The following is a 19,304-nucleotide window of genomic DNA, read 5'->3' on the forward strand; positions in this document are numbered from 1 at the left end:
GGAGGAGAATGTAATATAGCAGCTTGCTGAAGTTTAAGCAGTGTAAGCTTAGATTTGAAGGAATGTTCTAATAGTAAGTGTGTAGGAACTAGGATCAGAACACAAAACAGATAACTCTGTATCTGTTTATTCTATACTGACACCAGAAGACCCATACTTTGTACTGTACTGCTTAATGGTAAGCTCCAAAATCAGGATTTTAAATGAAGCTTTCCATCGTGGCAGAAGAGTCTACCCAGTCATGCTTTAACATTGCTGGCTTAAGAGGAATTCTTTCTTATTACATGAAGAACAATTCAAGTTGTTAGAATTTCTCTTCAGAGATTAAAACAGCCCATCTAACAGCCATCTTCCGCAGCAGTTTTCATACCTGACTCGCAAGAGAGAGTATGAATGCCCAATCTTCCTGCCACTGTTCCTCTCGCAATGAGAAATGTAAACCAAAGCTTTGGGAATACCACGATTCCCACTCTTTCCAGCGTGTGTAGAACCTGAAATGTTAGGGAGAGAGAAAAAGGGCACAGAAAAATAATTACTCAGTCACCATATACATGTGATAGCAATACTCAACCCTTGTAATCCTTTATCCCAAGTCCATAAAGAAGAGGGAAAGAAAGAGAGCGTATATGTCAGGAAAACTGGATTGTTTTATTTTTAACCTTCAGGAGACTCCACTTGGTAATTCTCATTGAAGAAATCACTTGGGGTCACAATGCCTACAGCAAACACACTGCAATAGATGCCAGCTCCTAACAGGCTTCTGGCTAGTTTGGTACTCCTCGTAATAGGTCTTTTGAAGCCTTATTTAGGCTTATGTAAGTGTTGATGTACAGGGAACATAACTCAGATGCCCTATTTCACATAAGAGGAACTGCTTATTCTGCTCACAAACAGTACAAGTACTTTCTATTGCTGACCATATCATGAGCCAGTTAACTCCAAAGTACTCATGTAAATGCTCCATTCCTGGCAGTGCTCAAGGCCAGGCTGGACAGAGCCTTGGGCAACATGGTCTAGTGTGAGGCATCCCTGCCCATGGCAGGGGTTTGGAACTGAATGATCTTAAGGTCCTTTCCAACCCAAACCATTCTAGGATTCTATCAACTTCAAACATGGTTTGAAGGCCGAAGTCGGTTTATATCAGGTTTTGGAGCAAAGAGCATGGTCATTTCACATCATATGGAATAGTTATAAAGCAGCATAAATAAGAAACGATATAGCAAACGGGATTGATCAGGTTTACACTGATTAAAGTCACAAGACTTCTAGATTTCTGTTAAAATTATCATTTTTGTACACTAGCTTAGTCCCAGTGTTTTATATTCCTTAATCAATTAAAAAGAAAAATAGCCTACACATTAAAAAGCAGCTTCTGGCTTTCTGGAGTTTTAAACTCAGGCTGATCACCGCACTATAGAAAGGCCACAACTTCACACTGGGAACATGGATTTAGTGAAGAGTGCTAAGCCAACTCGGAAACAATGGCCTTTACTGTGAACACAAAGAAACCATTCTGAAGTTCAGCTTATTAAAAAAAGTCATTGAAATGAACTCATTTAATTAAAATCTGACAAAATTAACAAGCAGGGAGTGTGTGTGGAAAAAACCTTTCTTCTGCTTTCAGTAAAGATGCTATCATCCTAAAACCCTGGCGCATGGAACAGCCATCACCAACCAGGTTGGCTTCCCAAGTAGAACTCAAACCTCTGCATGGCTTAAAAGACCCATTAGTAAGACATTTTGACAGGTCTATGTGCTCACTCACTGTAATTCATCCACAGGGAATCTTCTGGATCCACATTCCAGTTCCTAGCCAAATACATCAACTGCTTCCCTCTTTGCAGCTGAGAGTTATCTTGCCTGTTTCCCCCAGGAAATCTCTAAGCAAACACCTTGTGCTAAATGAATCAAATGTCAGGTCTCCTGAAAGGAGGACACAGAGAGCAAGAGCACACAAGGAAAAAAGAAAAAGACAATGGAAGAACTGAAAAAAAAGCCCAAAAGAACTACTGTGAAAACATAATCCTAAAGAAGTTTCTTCTTTGAGTTAGTCAGCCATAGACACAGTTACCTACAGATGTTCACAGCCTTGCAGACACAAGTCACAGCTCAAGGTTTTAATCTCATTTAAAAGAGAGTTTTCAGGTTTAACACAAGCGAACCGAATGCATCTGTAATGAAGAAAATGTAAAATCTGAAAGCCAGCTTGGGGCATGTGCCTGTTCTCCACCAGAAGCTAATGGTGGAATACAAAAAGGGACAAAGAGCACACTTATGCATAAACTAAAGTAGTGTAGTGATTTCAAATGTGAGTTGGAAAAGGCTCCACAGGCCAGAGCCCTTGGGAACTGCACTACTGAGCTTCCTCTGGGTACCAGACACTGGAATGTCTCTAGAAAATAGATTCTCCTTTGTTCAGCATCTAAACAAACGTAACAAAAAGCAGCCAAACGAGGTACATGAATGTTCCGTGTCTGACTATAAAAAAAAACATTTTTAAGCATCTTGTGAAGGCTTTGAAGATCAATTCCACAAGATGAAAGTCAAAGCATACTCGTGTTGAGACTAGTGACTGCATTTAAGAGCCTATTCCTTCAACACCTATGATTCAAGCTAGTGATGATAATATCACTTCCTATCTGCTACATGTCCAAGCCCACAAAATTAGAAGTAAATGGATCATCCCATATGGAATCTATACAGCAAGTACAGGATGCACAGGATGATCAGCGCCCCATCCCTGGCAGTGCTAAAGGCCAGGCTGGACACAGGGGCTTCAAGCAACCCGCTCTAGTGGAAGGTGTCCCTGCCTGTGGCAGGGGGCTGGAACTGGATGAGCTTTAAGGTCCTTTCCAACACCAACCATTCTAGGATTCTGTGAGTCCATGAACTCACAACAGAACTTAAAGACCACTCACACCTTCAATCCGGACTTTTTGAAAGGAACTGACTTGAGTCTGTTCCTGGTATCAACACCAACATGTCAGCTGATTCTTCAACAATTCCCATCATTAACAGCTTCTGCAGACAGAGCAGATGTTATAAAGGATGTAGCTCTATAGACACCTGCATTAAAACCTGCACTAATACTTCCAATAGCAAGCCAGCAAACAAGCTTACCCACACAGGAGGTAGGCAATTGTATTCAAACAACTATACAGGAAAAAATAAATGTTTAAAAAAGGCCTGTGCTACCAACAAAGATAAAGATTAAGTAAATTCAGAGTAAAATGCAAATTCTGTCTAGACCATGAACTAAAAAGCTTACCTAGATTTAACACACTCTAAATAATGAGGACTATGTTAGACACAGCAGTAAGCCAACAACAGTTAACACTAACAATTTGAAAGATTGGTTTAAATCTCCATAGTTTGCAGCATGTTTTTAGATACCACACTTGGTTCTGTTACCATAAAGAACAAAATCTGATCTATCATAAATTTCTGTTCTGGCTGCAGAGGAATTGCTTGTGATGCCAGGGACATTCCTGCCTGGTTGAGATGTGTGCTCCACTCTGAACAGCTTTGAAATAGTGACAGATTCATTTAGATTCTCAGGAGAATTGTTACTAAAGCACCACTTCTTTGAATCCAGCTCTGGGTGCTAATCTGGGGAGTTTTCTCCAAACAGCAGGTAGCTGGGAACAGCAATCACAAAAGCTACTCCTGCACTGCACATAGAGCCAGTCCTCTTGCTCTTTCTCTAGTATATGTGCTGATAGTGTTTCTCTTGTCTTCAACTATAACCACAGAGTATTCTGGGTTGGAAGGCACCTTAAAGCTCATCCAGTTCCAACCCCCTGCTACAGGCAGGGACACCTTCCACTAGAGCAGCTTGCTCCAAGGCCTGTCCTACCTTGCCTTGAACACTGCCAGGGATGGGGCAGCCACAGCTTCTCTGGGCACCCTGTGCCAGCGCCTCAGCACCCTCACACAAAAGAGCTTGTGCCTAAGAGCTCATCTCAGTCTCCCCTCTGTCAGGTTAAAGCCACTCCCCTTGTCCTGTCCCTACAGGCCCTTGTCCAAAGCTCCTCTCTGGGTTTCATCGAGCCCCTTTAGGCACTGGAGCTGCTCTCAGGTCTCCCCTTCAGGAGCCTTCTCTTCTCCAGGCTGACCCAGCCCAGCTCTCTCAGCCTGGCTCCAGAGCAGAGCTGCTCCAGCCCTCACAGCATCTCCAAGGCCTCCTCTGGACTCACTTGAGCATAAGAACATAAGAAAATCAAACCACCTGTCTCTCACATTATTACAGAATCACAGAATCCTAAGGGTTGGAAGGGACCTCAAAAGATTATCTAGTCCAACCCTCCTGCAAGAGCAGGGTAACCTAGAGTACATCACACAGGAACTTGTCCAAGTGGGCTTTAAATATCTCCAACGTAGGAGACTCCACAACCCCCCTGGGCAACCTGTTCCAGTGCTCTGTCACTCTCACAGTAAAGAAATTTTTCCTGATGTTCCCATGGAACCTCCTATGCTCCAGTTTACACCCATTGCCCCTTGTCCTGTCACTGGACATCACTGAAAAAAACCTAGCTCCATCATCCTGACACTCACCCTTTACATATTTGTAAATATTGATGAGGTCACCCCTCAGTCTCCTCTTCTCCAAGATGAAGAGTCCTAGCTCCCTCAGCCTCTCCTCATAAGAGAGATGTTCCATTCCCTTAATCATCTTTGTAGCTCTGCGCTGGACTCTTTCAAGCAATTCCCGGTCCTTCTTGAACTGTGGGGCCCAGAACTGGACACAATATTCCAGATGTGACCTCACCAAGGCAGAGTAGAGGGGGAGGAGAACCTCTCTCTATTAGTCCTTATCAAACTCTTCCCTTAGTCCCATTACACACTTGAGAGCTGCTGGATACCTCTGGGGGTCCAACTGCAGGGATTTTTCCTCCAGCAGAGGCAAATCACAGCACTGGACTAAAGAAGGTCACCAATAAAGTTGTTTTACAGAACAATAATTTAATTCCATGGCCACGTGACAGCAGCAGTTAAATGTCAATGCTCTGTGCTTTTCTGCCATTATTATAGCAGACAGAAGAACAACAAAAAGAGCAACACCAAATAAAGCTGTAACTAAGCAGATGGAATGAAAATACTGGAAAAGTTTGGACAGGAATAAAAGGCTATCTACTATTAACAATCTTCTGCAAAGCTTCCCCCAGGGCATGACACGTGCATGATTTACATTGCGAGTAAAAGGAAATTCCAGTCTTAATAATTGTGATTAGCGCACTCTTGACAAGTACAAAACGTTTTACTCTGGTTTAAATTCTATTTGCTGAATCATAGAATGGTTTGGGTTGGGAAGGACCTTAAGATCATCCAGTTCCGGCCCCCTACCATGGGCAGGGATGCCTTCCACTAGACCCGGTTGCTCCAAGCCCCGTCCAACTTCTTCCTTATATCACACACTGTTGTCACCAAGTTCAGAACGTCCAAGTTTCCAGGGCTCTCATTTAGAAACAAGCTACATCTACATTACTACATGAATCACACTGTGACTCAATGTCCGAGGTAAACTGGGCAGTGGTGGTGGTGTTCCTTTGTAATATTGTACTGCTACCAATTCCTGTGCTACACAGGAAGCTGCCTTTAAAGCTGACACATCACCACTCACCAATGTGAACAGTCGTGTAAACTGTCGTGAAGAGCCTTCCGCAGCACTGAGTCCTTGTCGTAGATGCCCCACGTGGCCTGCAGCACTGAATCAAGCAGGCAGTCCCCTGCAGTGCGGTTCCAAAGTGCGTATAACCGGCTGTCCAAGCGCGTACCCAGCTCCAGCGACCAGTTAATAATGGGAGATTCCTCTTCTAGCTCTGCAACGTGACAAGACCCTCTCTTAAAACCTATATGCATTTGAACTCTCAGTGAATATAAGCAGAGTAATGACAATCTCAACAAATTACCCATTTACAGTCATTAAACTTGAATTTTCCCTCCTACTACAAAAATACTACAATGGTTAAAGGCATTCCTTGGGCTAAATACTGTTTAGAAAAGAAGGCAAAAGCCCAAAACCCAACCGCAGCCTTAAGCAAAGCATCTTGTCATTTGTTTGAGGGCTATTATTGAAATGGAAAGATTTGTTAGCGTCTTCAAAATGTAAAAGCTTAAAACTAAAACTTTAAAGATCTTTCCAATTCAGAGATATACTACAAACATGATTTACACAGGCTCCATTCTCTCTCTGCCTCATAAATAGCCTGTAAGTGTTAAATAAGTCCAGAGTGAAGACAAACTTGAAAGCATCAAATCTACATTTAAAGCAAACTGAGGCAACAAAGTCACACACACTGAGGTTTTTTTAGTAACAGAGATCTCTACTGCAAAGCAAGGAGGGCTTCGAGCTGTTCTCAGAGCACTTACCTTTCTGAACATCTCTATCAAGTACTTCGTCAAATAGCTTTTCTTGGACTGTGGGTGGCAAGTCTTCAATGTCTGGAAAATAGAAAGCAAATACAAAAGTCACTTCATGTTACTATAAAAGAGGCACATTACCAGCTGATGCTCAGGGGAACTTATGCAACAGCTTGCACCCTATCATCCCTAATGCCTCCTCTGAAAAGCTGCTATTATTTCAGACCTGTCACTTGTGAACACAGGCTTCAGAGAGCACACTGAAGAAGAACTGTACCTCAGACTGACTGTCGTACCTTTTATGCAGAAAGGATGGGCACAGCACACATAGGACAAGAATGGAGTTCTCTGAAGGAGGAAGCAGAGAACCACTTGGAGGTGGAAAAAGAAGTATTTTCAACCCTACTATATTTAGGACAGCTTCAATCCTAAACACTAGTTTTCCACCCATCTGAATGGCTTCCCCTCCCTGGGAAGAGGAGGACAGGCAGAGCTTGCCAAGAGCCTTGTTCTTGGACAGAACATACACTTCCTGAGGCACTTCACGCAGACTTCAATGGAACACTTCAGAGAACCCCAATGGTTTACAGGCCACAGCTTGCAGGTTAGAAAACAAGGAAAGGGGAAACTCTTGAGGTATAACATGGAAAATGCCACTTCTGACAACTGTTGCAAGATGTCTTCAGGGAGAAACTGCAACTATAGATCTACCTCTGAAAACCCTGTAACAGGCAAAACTCCTTTGTGATTCTTGTATCATGTAACACACCACACAGTCACACATTCTAAAATACAAACACCTGAAGGTTTGCTCATGGCCTGCATTTCAATGCAGGTTAAGTAGTAAAAGCTTGCTAGGATCAGCACCTACAGAAACTTCGCCAGCTTCAGCAGGATTATGAAACTTAAATACATGAATGTTAAGGTATTAAATCAAATAGTTAAACAGGGACATCTAGTATCCCTTTGGGCCGTTTAGGAGATAATACCTGGGCTCTAAGTGGTATTTCAAGGGCACACAGAGCTCTCGATTCCAGTGTCCTACCTGCCAGTCCTGCTCAGATGTCCAATCCCCATGTGCTTGTAGAAGCAAAGCCCACATTTAGGCACACGAGTTGCTACTGACACACACTATTTGGTGCAGGCAGGGTGTTCATGGGGTGGGTTTCTTTAGAAGACTGATTTGAGGGTTTTAAACTAAAACGGCTTACAGTGGCCAGCAATGAACTTAGAAGTTTTGCACTCTAACACCCGTGCATTGGCTCTTTGGGAGGATCCAATCCATTTATTTGAACGACCAAGTGGAAACTGGTTCTTAACTACATCATATACATAGTATATGATCAGGATTGTGGGATTTATACCCCCATCCATGGAAATGCTGTCTTAAGACCAACTAACTGCTGACTACAAAAGATGTTCAGGTGATTAAGTGTGATGGAAGTGAAAACACATTGAGTGTCTTGATGCACAGAAGCCATTGAGCATTCTTATTCCTGTTATTTAAATGCTATTACACGCATTGAAAGGCTGCACAGTGGTTTAAGATGTGTCTCTTAAACATTAAAATCCCTCTGTTGTGGTGAAAGCAACATTTCTCCTGAGTGCTATGAAATAATGCTTCTGCCCCTTTCCCTTCTCTCCCCCGAACAGCAATGAAGTGTTAAGTCTCTAAACACTTTGTACACCCACACTGTCTGCCTCTCATACATGACCCACAGAATAAGACTGCATAGAGCACCACAGCCAGAGAGTTGGTAGACAAGTGGTAAATATTATCCAGACTTTTTGAGGAGGAGGAGATAAGGCAACACTCAACCAAAAAGGTTCCAAACACAATTCTTACAATGCTACTGCTTTATAAAGAACACAAATGTTCTGATTAGTACAGATTGCATTTACACATTTTCTTATCACTGGTAGAATTTTATTAAAAGAAATGGCTATTGAAGATGAAAAGCCTTCTAATAGCTCTTTGTTTAATAGACAGACTCTTGATTGTAGAGTACTTAAAAAGTATTCAAATAGTGCTATTGCTATAGCCTGGTACAAATGCAAAAGGATGAAAGCTGATACAGAAGTGTCAAGTGACTACATGAGACGTCACATTAGAGTCCAGAAAGGTTTGGGCTCCGGTCTAAACTTTAAACACAGCCTGCCCATAAAATACACTAATTTTCTTCAAGTTCTTTGTGTCTAAAGAGAACAACATATATTCACAGTAATAAGATATAGGCTGAAGTGTACATATACTGTACATTAACAAGCAAATTCAACTACTAGATCTGACCTACACTGTTAAAACTTAATAAATAAAAGCTATACACACAAAATACCATCAGACAGTCGAAGAATACATCTAAACCAAGCAATTCCCAACTAGGTGATGAGAAGTATCTTCCATTAGTAGTAAGAATTTAGTAAGTACCTGCAGGTAATGTAAATGTTACAAGGTCAGTCAGAAAATAGCAAGCAAAGTCTCCCTTTCGCTGATGAAGAGATGCAGCAATTTCACGACGAATTTGTTCTGTTACCTCTGGACACACCATGGCAGGAATGCACTTGGCTGCATGTTGGGATACCTGTAACACAACACAGTTATTGCACTCAGTATTATTTCTAGTTAAATGCAAAGATTTAGGGGTCTTCACCACCAGCCGCAGACAGGATTTTGTTAGTAATGCAACAGAGGGATAAACATTGCTACCCTGAAAGAGTAAATATTTAGTGAATCAATGTCTCATTCATCATGTAGCTGATGTTTCTCCAAGCTTCTAATCATAGAATGGTTTCGGTTTGAAAGGACCATTCAGTTCCAACCCCCTGCCATGGGCAGGGACACCTTCCACTAGAGCAGCTTGCTCCAAGCCCCTGTGTCCAACCTCACCCTGAACACTGCCAGGGATGGAGCAGCCAAAGCCTCTCTGGGCACCCTGTGCCAGCACCCTCACGGGGAAGAACTTCTTCCTTACATCTAACCTGATCTTCCCCTGTTTCAGTTTAAACCCACCACCCCTTGTCCTGTCACTGCAGTCCCTAATGAAGAGTCCCTCTTCAGCATCCCTGTAGGCTCCTTTCAGATACTGGAAGCTGCCCCGAGGTCTCCACTCAGCCTTCTCATTACTGGCAGCAGGAATTCATTCAGTGACACAGTGAAGTGACACAGGATGACACTGGATGTATTAGAACAGCCTTTAATATACTTGTTTTCACTAATAAATATCCTAGCAAAGCAAAGCATCACGTGGCTCAAACACTGCTAAGCTGCTACAAAATACATACGAAATAAATGGTATGTATTATGGATGTAATATATGGGATATATTCCTAGAAACTGAGACAAAAACCAGACAGAAACCTCTGTAAGATGCTATTTCAGCAAATCAAGCTGTTCCTAAATGTAGAACTCCATCCATCCATCCAGAGAGCTATGTAAACAGCACAAAATTACTGATATTAGCCATATATAAATATATACACTCTTCTCAAAGATTTAGCTACATTTGTCTTGCTTCATTTACCCTTTTTAATTAGTTAACCCCTTGCATTCCATCATCCTTACGCACTTCTTGGGCATGTTACTTTTCTTAATGCTTTCAGAACTGCATTAAGCATCAAAAAAGGAAAGGAGGCAGAATAAAAACCCGGCTCCAATGAGCTGAGGAACCAGAGTGCAAGATGAAGACAACAGACAAAAAGAAGGTAACAGAATTACTTATGGGCCCAGTAAGAGGGCACAGACCACCAGAAGCGAGGTGGACCATCCCAAAATATACAAGGAAATGGAATGTGCAAGAACCAAGAGACGACAGAAAGGAACCATAAAATCGCAGAGTGGGAAAAATCAGCAATTTCACAAAGCCTTTCTCTGGAAGAGAAGCTCCCAAGAAATCCAGGGAAGACAGATCAGGTAGACTTATTCATTAACGAAACTCAGAAAGCCCCATGCTGTCATTGATGTCAGTGTTTTGCTCTCAGAGCATTTCCTCTCCCCCACCCAAAGCACAGGAAGCCTCACAATAGCTCACTTCCACCACCAGCGAGGTCAAAACGTGTACCAAGAGTGCTCATTGATGAGAAAACTGAACAGCCTCAAGACCACCACATACCTCCAGTCCTAAACTCGCTTCTTAAGGAGAAGCATCAAAGGCACAAAGCAGCAGCTCATGTATTCTAACAGTATTAGGCTCTATCCTCTAACAGAGAGTTACATGTCACTGGCTGCAAAAAACAGTGCCGTTACATGAGGCTCTTACTAAAGATGTGCAAGGACAGAGTAACTCACCTCTGTCAGCAGAATTGCCAGCATGTCTTGCCTCTGGAAGCGTATGGCCAGATGCACCAGCGTGTAGCCCACATCGAAAGCAGAGGGGCGATTGAGGAGGCGCACTTCATCTGCGGTCAGCTGCCGGGCAATGTCTCCTCCTGATGACTTGTAAGCTTCAACAGCAGCTAAATCCCCTTCTACAACTCCTGAAGAGGAAACACAACACAATGCAATTCATTTTAGCTGATGAATGAGCCATTCTGGACCGAGCTACCTTATTTAACAGTTTATCTAATCTGATACAGACCTAACATAACTGCAGACCATAACTGCACACCAACAAACTTAGATTTCTTTATTTAAGCATAATACTATGAACATACTTACACTTACCTCACCTCCTAGACCCTTTCCACCATCCAAACTAGTTGGAAGATACAGCATATCAAAAGGCAGCTCTGAAGTGGTGCTGAGGACCCTTGATGGCATAACATGCTCACTGGAGTTTCATCTGATCAGCAGTACTGAGGGAAAGTCAGTCATTCCCAGTTTGACTTTTGTATCTCCCTTTTTACCTTACCTTAAAAACAAACTACTGAACCCAAGAAATAGATCTATTAAAAGGTTTTTTTTAAAAAATACTGAGTTTGGGATTTGTTTTTTACTCAAAATATGGTTTAAAACAGTGTTGGAAGAGGTACAGAACACAAAGTTTCTCTTCAGTTCACCACCACTGCTACTAACTGAACTTTGCAGTTAACATTCAGGGTACTCAATTCAAACTGAATTAAAGAGAAATTACACACACACTACGTGTGCTTTGTAAATCACTGGGTAGGGGGCACAACACCCTAATGTCTTCTAGAGCCCCTGGAAATCCCCGATTTCTGTACCATGCTTCATATCAAGACCATTCATGCTGAATGCATTCCTCAGCTGGGTAGGTTGTGAGGGTGGATTTAAATAAGACATTAGGCAAAAGTTCCTCCCTGTGAGGGTGCTGAGGCGCTGGCACAGGGTGCCCAGAGAAGCTGTGGCTGCCCCATCCCTGGCAGTGTTCAAGGCCAGGTTGGACACAGGGGCTTGGAGCAAGCTGCTCTAGTGGAAGGTGTCCCTGCCCGTGGCAGGGGGTTGGAGCTGGATGAGCTTTAAGGGCCCTTCCAACACAAACCACTCTACGAATTACCAGAATACACCATCAACAAGACGTGGTGTTAACAAAATCAGTTCCAATATAAGACTTCCTAAATTCAGAAATTCCTTCAAATATAAAGACTCTGTTTCAGATACTTGCTTCATAAGAGAGCAATGTAATGCTGAACTGAGGAAAGAGAAAAGTGATCTTAAAGGCATCTTTAGGTAAATGGACTACTTCTAATTCTCTATTGAGAAGCAGCCCTATTTGCAGCAGCTCAACAAAGGAAGAGTAAGGGTTTTCTCACGTCTGTCACCTGTGCCATCCCCACTATTTTCTGTAGCCAAACCTCTTTCTAACTCCCAAAAGTCAGCAGTTGCACAGGGGCCATGAGGCTGGAAACTGAGACTCCAGTTCACCCTTCACTCAATTTGCTTGCCAAGACCCAAAAACGGATCAGAAGGGAGAGAGCCAACTATCAATCCGGGCACTCACTCCCGTTCAGGTTTAAAGACCAAGATTCAAACAACAGACTCCCCCAAAATAAGCCCAAACCACCAAGGAACCCCCCCCCCCAACAACCTGAGCTGCCAGAGAAGCACACTAACCTCTAGGCTGCTGGTTAATCCAGGATTTAGGAAAGCATTCTTAGCTCAGCCAGAGTCCATCACTTTCAATACTGAGATTAGAAGGCTTGCAGAAGAAACGCAGGGGGGGAAATGGATTATCAGTGCAAGACATTTCTCTGCAAAGTTATCAGCTCTACTTAGCAAGTCTCTATGGATAAAAGTTACATTATTCATTCCAATGGTGTTCTAAAGCAGAGAAATTCCATAATACCAACTCAACTGCAAATATCAGTCGTACAACACCTACCTCAGGGGGTACCTGAGGTAGACCTGATACAACATCTACCTCATTTACATCAGGGACTCTCAAGTCCTAACAGGTCAGGCCAGAATGAAAACAAGGACGACAACTTTAGTTTCCCGATACATGCTTCTGGTCTGCCCAGACAGGAAGACATTCCCATTCCACTCCAGCATTAATGCCTCATTCAGCTCAAATGCCTGCCTGTGTATTCACTCCAGATGAGTTAAAGAACCTGTCAGACTAAGAGTTCTGGCTGTCCAGTTTTAGTTCTTGTTCTGTAAGATTTAGAACTTTCCTGATGAAAACACATTTTATTTGAAAGAAAGGAGCTGCTAATGCTGAAAAGCTACTCAGTGAAGGGAACTGAACACTGAAAATCCCATCTGTTTCCAAAATGCTCTCCAAAACATGCCTCAAAGGACGGTAATATGGGATGTGATCAACAAAGCTATGCTCCTGCAGCAACACTCCCACTTCTGCATGAAACTAAAACATACCAAAGCGAAAGGTACAGTTCTGTTAATACGCCCTGTATCTGTAACAAAAATGCCAAGTGTAGCATTTTATTTTCCTAAAATCACATTTATGACACCAACAGGACAACACTGAGGCTGCTCATGATATATCCAACCAAATGCAGCAAACTGACTTGCTGGGCCTGGCCCATTATTTGGGCAGGTATGTATGTATACATAGATACCAAAGTCAAACAATTTCTCATGGCCTAACCTCTTAAAACAAGTTATTCTACAGCTTTGGCAGAGATCACCTATTAGTAAACCTAAGAATTCACAGGGAAAGAAGAAAGAAGAACAGATTCCCCTCTATCTTCTGACAACCTTAATGACAAACACACCAAAGCCAGGCTGGACAGAGCCTTGGGCAACCTGGTCCAGCATGAGGTGTCCCTGTCTGTGGCAGGGGGCTGGAACTGGATGATCTTAAGGTCTATTCCAATCCTAACTATCCTATGACTGGACCCAAATCACTGTGACAAGTTCAAGTCAGCCAGCCTGTTAAATACACAGTACACAGTGGTACCTCCTACTACAGCCTTAAGTCAGCGCCTGGTCAAATCCTATTTGCAATTATGTTTTTAGTGCTCAGGCAACTTATTATCATCCCTCTCTTAAGCAAACCTCAGCAACAACTGTGGTCTAAGAGTGATGCTGAGAGGCGGCCATGTGAAGTTTGGCAATACCTTCAAGCACGAGCTACTACAAGCTACAATAAGGATCCAAATGAGAGACATGTGCCTCACGCAGCACTGCCAGTTCCTGCAGCGCATTCCCACGTCTTGCAATACTTGACATTCCTAAAAGCCCCATGTCCTAGAATTAATTACTAAAAAGTGTTACATAGGCTGTAATTTTAAAAGTACATTTTCAACTTTGCCGATGAAGTTCAAGCTAAAGATCAATGCCCACAACCAGGCAAACACAGGATACTTCCTAGGTATACTTAAGAAATAGAGATTCTAAATGGATGGGGCTTGGAGCAACCTGCTCTAGGGGAAGGGGTCCCTTCCCATGGCAGGGGGTTGGAAGTGGATGAGCTTTAAGGTTCCTTCCAACACAAACCATTCCAGGATTCTATTTTAGGCACAGAGTTGGCAATACTTTATCTAGAAGTGAAGAGCACTGGTGGTGTGCTAAATGACACATCAAACTTGCATAGTTACAGCTCATGGAAGGGTGAGGATGTGACTGTTGTGCACACTACGTCATCCCCTGTACCTTAATCCAAACAGCTAAGTGAGTACTAGAAGGGGAAAGATCAGGAAACTTTTAGATCAAGTCCAGACAACCTCACTTCCGGACGCACTAACCACTTTGTAACAGAGTCTCAATAACATGATGCACAAAATCAAGCCATACAGAGCTCACCCTGCATGACTTTTTGCACGGAGCCCATGACAAGTCTATTTCCTTCTAAGAAACTTCCCCTTGCAAACCTGCTGCATGCTCCTGCAACTGGTACTAACCTGCACTGAAATACGCTGACCTCAGTATCCAGCACATGACTTCTATGCTCATTACAAACCTCTCAGCCACAGTGAGGAAAGGCCAAGTTTCTTTTTATCCATTCTACCCAGTATCTGCTCCATTTTAGCTGGTTCAAAAGGACAGGGAAAATTCCTGACAGCTCCTAAGTGCCAGTCAGTGCAATTCAGTGAACACTGAGCAAAACCATAACAGTAACAGGCAGACTGCCAGAAATACGAAACAGGAAGCACAAATCTTGCCCCAGAAGTGTGGGGGAAACTTGCCTGCATGCAACATCCATAGGAACTGCCTGCAATTCCTAAATCCAGGATCACCGCTTCACAATGAGGTGTTGATATGCTTCTATTGACAATACGAGGCACATTCCTACAACGGCTTTGATTTCCATCAGATGAATGAGAGCCTCCAATTCATTAAGCCCATTTAAATAAAGCTTAACAAAACACTATTTACAAGAAATATTACAGAAATATTTACTGCTGTTAAAATTCACTACATTTCCTAACACTCAAGAGCCTGATTACTGCCACGAGCAGCCTCTGAATCGTGTTCTTGATGCAGTGCTGTGCCAGTTGGATCATTCCCACTGACTCCCACTGCATTCCGCAGACAGTTAAAATGTCAAAAGGAAGAGTGGCATTTGCCTTATGATTGTTCACAGAGCAGCCGTGAGGGCTCCAGCAGCTAAACCTCCTGTGAGAGCACAGCTCTGAGCAGCTACAACAGCTACGCAAATGCAGACAGATCTTGTAGGGACAGGCCAAGGGGAACGGCTTTAACCTGCCAGAGGGGAGACTGAGATGAGCTCTTAGGCAGAAGCTCTTCCCTGTGAGGGTGCTGAGGCGCTGGCACAGGGTGCCCAGAGAAGCTGTGGCTGCCCCATCCCTGGCAGTGTTCAAGGCCAGGTTGGACACAGGGGCTTGGAGCAAGCTGCTCTAGTGGAAGGTGTCCCTGTCCATGGCAGGGGTTGGAACCGGATGAGCTTTAAGGCCCCTTCCAACCCAAACCAGTGTCTGATTCTATGTCTACTTCTGATCCACAGCAAGAACAGCTTTTCTTTAAAGCTGACTCCAGAAATGTCAGCTCGGTGCTGCAACTGGAGACCAGTCTGTGTGTCCCCACCAAGCCGTGCTTTGCTTAATGCACAACTGTGTGACTTTAACCTGACACCTTAAGTGACAGAATGCCAAGTGCTGCACCCAAGTCATGAGATGACGTGAATGTCATTATTCACGATGCAAGAACAAATGCAAGTTCACATTCTGTGTTTACAGGCTCAGCTCTGCTCCCATCTGGAATTAAGGCACTTCCTCTTAGTGGAATACTCTTTCACAGCACCAGGACCCAAGGTTTCTTTTTCTACTAAAGCCCAACTGTTGGAGATCAGGAATGTGCAATCTCAGGGTACATGAGAAGATACATGCTAGAGGTTAAGAAGGCTATTTAAAAAGACTAAATTTAACCAATATTAACCCCCAGTGATAGTCATTTGTATCATTTTGATCCTGGATTCTTCCTGCTACAACTGTTACACCTATCATCTCTATTACATTGTGTTCAGAGCTCAAGGCCAGGCTGGAGAGAGCCTTGGGTGACAGCATCCAGGGTGAGGCATCCCTGCCCATGGCAGGGGAGTTAGAACTCAATGATCTTAAGGTCCTTTCCAACCCAAACCATTCTATGATTCTATTTACGACTGTTGCCTTTGCTCATATTAAAAAAGCCCACAATTAGCATAGCTGCTAAAACCAAACCACTTCAGCTAAGGTGCTATGAAGTTTATACTTTAGAACATGTAAATGTGCATAGGACTTAGCGCCGTTAACTCAACTTGGAAAACATGCAAGAGCCTCTGGGCATATCTAGAAAACTAAATCCTGTTTGCCTGTTTTGCACAGTCTTAGTGACTTCAGAGCAGCCAGATATAAAAGCTTCCAGGGAAAACACTCCAGCAACTGCCTTTATTTACGTCTCTCTTTGCAACAGCCCTGGAGTGTTCTGGTTGGCACAAACTGTAAATGGAATAAGCTAATTCTTCTAAATGAAAGGCAGAACTGCATCAGTGTGTCTGTGTCATGCAAAACTGAAGAGGATTCATTTCAATACACCTGCTGAAAGAAATACAACATTTTCTTTGCTAAATTAATGGAAGAGTGTGAAGATGCCTCTATTTAGGTAAAACATCTAAAGAACAACCCACAGATTTGTGATTTCTTTGATTCAAGGAGCTAGCAATGCTTCCACAAACAACCTGTTCTCACACTTGAATGGAGTACAAAAGGAAACACTTCATCTAAAGGAGGTCATTGAGCTTCCTATGTGGGACAACTGTAATCAACATCACTGTTCCTTGAACTGCGTGGTAGGAGAAGGTGAGTTTCTTCAATCATTATATCTTTTGCAAGTCAGAAGTAAAGACTGATCATACACCTCTAACATACACCAGATCAGAAACACAGAGCCCTGCACTGCTTCTCTCCTGCTACAGATGCAGTTACACGTGGTCTACATCTTAGATATGCTCTCATTTACTCCTCTACAGATCCAACCTAACACTGGTTTACGTGCTCAAGTGTCCACACAGCAAGTGAAGGGCTGATCAACTGACCCATCAAAACCCAATTCTGACACATGCTACAAATCTTACTGCTCTTCCAGCACTGAGTGCTGGAGACCTGTGGATTGACCTCACAAGCTCCAGCCTTCTCTTGAGCTCTGACTTCACCCTCCTGCAACTCCTCACCAGGGCCACATCAGGTGGCTATAAGGAAAGTTTTATTATCAATAACTACTCTACCTTTTCAGCATTTTGAGCACCAAAAAACATTCAGTCTGGGCAGAAGCTCTCCTCTCAGAGGAAGAACTCCTTTGCAAGCAAATAGGACATACCAATACAGACAAAAGAGGGGTTGTCTCAATAATCTTTAGGGGCCTCTAAACACACCGTTCTGTTCATTCTCCTTTCTTTATGTGTTAGTATTAGCATACAGTCAACAGCAGATCACTCTCTACATAATGACAGCTTGAAACAGAACCTGAAGTTCAGCAACTTGGAAGTCATTTACTTACTTTTAAGCTGATGCAAGGCTAGATGTACCTTAAGCCTGAAGCCATCCAATGCATGCGAGTATGGCTATTGCCTGTTCTTTTCTCCATGCAAACAGCTCTCAACCCTATATACAGTATGTTTCTAACACATCATTACAAGTCAAAGCAGCAAACATGTAACAAGGACTGTTGGAAGATGTCCTAATCCCCTCTCCTAGCTGTCAGGGGTATCCATGCCCCTTGCTGCTTTAACAGCCCAGCAGTTACGTGCAGGTCTGTACCCTAAAGGAACTCTGGACAATGGAAAAGCATAGATGATAGTGAACTAGCAGTGCTTCCAAGGCAAATTTAAGTAACTGGTTTTTACCTCATCATTTATTTTCAGCATTAAGTATCACATTTTAGCAATAAGTATATAATGCTTCTAAACAAAATAGTCAAGAGACCAAAGTGTGTTTCAGGAGTTAAGGTTTCCTACCAAGAAGTAAAGGCATACAGAGTTTTACCTACTCTGCACAGATGTAATCTATTTATGACAGAATATATGTACAAGGCACAGCTGACAATACAACACAATTCCTTCTCCATGTGAAAGCTGTAAGCTGACATCACTGCACCTGGCACAGCAAACAAGTATGCCCAGTCATGCTTCCCAGTACCACCAAGGAACAGGGGAAGGAGGGCAGGCTGTACAGCTCACACCAGGGACTCTTCCATCCCAGCCATCCCAACAGACACTGTGTGTCACCTCCAGCCAAGGCCAGTGAGACAGATAGGTCACTTATGTGTGCTATACCTCCCCAAACAGCTCAAGCAAGGATCAGTGCATGACCCTTCCCTACCAGCACACTTCCCACTCCCTTACTACAGCATGAACAGCCCCACCAAGGTTTAGTTGTACCACGGATGGGATGAGTAAACCAGTCAGTGTTTACTGAACCAGCAAAACCAGGAAACAAAACACCAGCCCCAAAAAGTATCGCCTAATCAAGCTTATTAAGTTCCATTTATATCAAGGTTAGTTTCCAGATGCACTTCACTGTATGATGAAAGGCAAACACACCAGGAGGGCTACTCTGGGTGGCAATGCCAGCTGAAAGCACCTTGGTACATCAGTCCCTTCAGTCAGTGAAAAGCCACAGGCTCTGCAAGACACAGAGCAGGAGATGGGCTCCATCTCTACTGTAGCTATGGAGCAGTTTGGGACATTGCCCAGTGAACTCCATACCAAAAGCTGGACACAACAACTCTCCTACAGGGTTTCTGAGTGCTTGGGTAACGCATCTGGCACTAATTCAGCAAAGTGAAGGGAGAAAAGGACAAAGGAGAAACAGAAAACCTGGAAGAGAGATAATGCAGCTGACAAAGGAAAAACTAAGCAGACACATATGTAGGAATACTAGGAACGAACTAACAATCCTTTTAAGGATGCACTGCAAAACAAGTCATTACAGACTGCTCTAAATATTTTGGATTTGTTTAAGAAACAGTCTCCTAGTTGTTTCCTTCACACAGTAAGAGGAATGCATGTCTACACGGGTTTGAAGCCACCATCCATAGCAGGGAAGTCTGTCCCGTGATGGCAGCAGCTGCCTCACTGACCTGAACCAGGAGC

At 43.2% G+C, this 19,304-nt stretch overlaps 1 protein-coding gene across 2 annotated transcripts in view; it reads right to left on the minus strand.

Moving 5' to 3' along the window:
- ZRANB1 (zinc finger RANBP2-type containing 1) overlaps positions 1 to 19,304 on the minus strand; it is a 47,756-nt gene that overhangs the window by 9,946 nt on the left and 18,506 nt on the right. For both annotated transcript variants that reach the window (XM_062635222.1, XM_062635223.1), the window contains exons 4-8: positions 10,646 to 10,833; positions 8,789 to 8,942; positions 6,370 to 6,441; positions 5,621 to 5,819; positions 371 to 491 (exon numbers count right to left, since the gene is read on the minus strand). In XM_062635222.1, coding sequence (XP_062491206.1) covers positions 371 to 491; positions 5,621 to 5,819; positions 6,370 to 6,441; positions 8,789 to 8,942; positions 10,646 to 10,833 — 734 coding nt within the window. The remainder of the gene's footprint in view (positions 1 to 370; positions 492 to 5,620; positions 5,820 to 6,369; positions 6,442 to 8,788; positions 8,943 to 10,645; positions 10,834 to 19,304) is intronic.

This window comes from Pezoporus occidentalis, unplaced genomic scaffold (genome assembly GCF_034315485.1).
Source record: "Pezoporus occidentalis ecotype Australia unplaced genomic scaffold, CSIRO_AGI_Poc_V1 ctg45, whole genome shotgun sequence".
Taxonomy (NCBI): domain Eukaryota; kingdom Metazoa; phylum Chordata; class Aves; order Psittaciformes; family Psittacidae; genus Pezoporus; species Pezoporus occidentalis.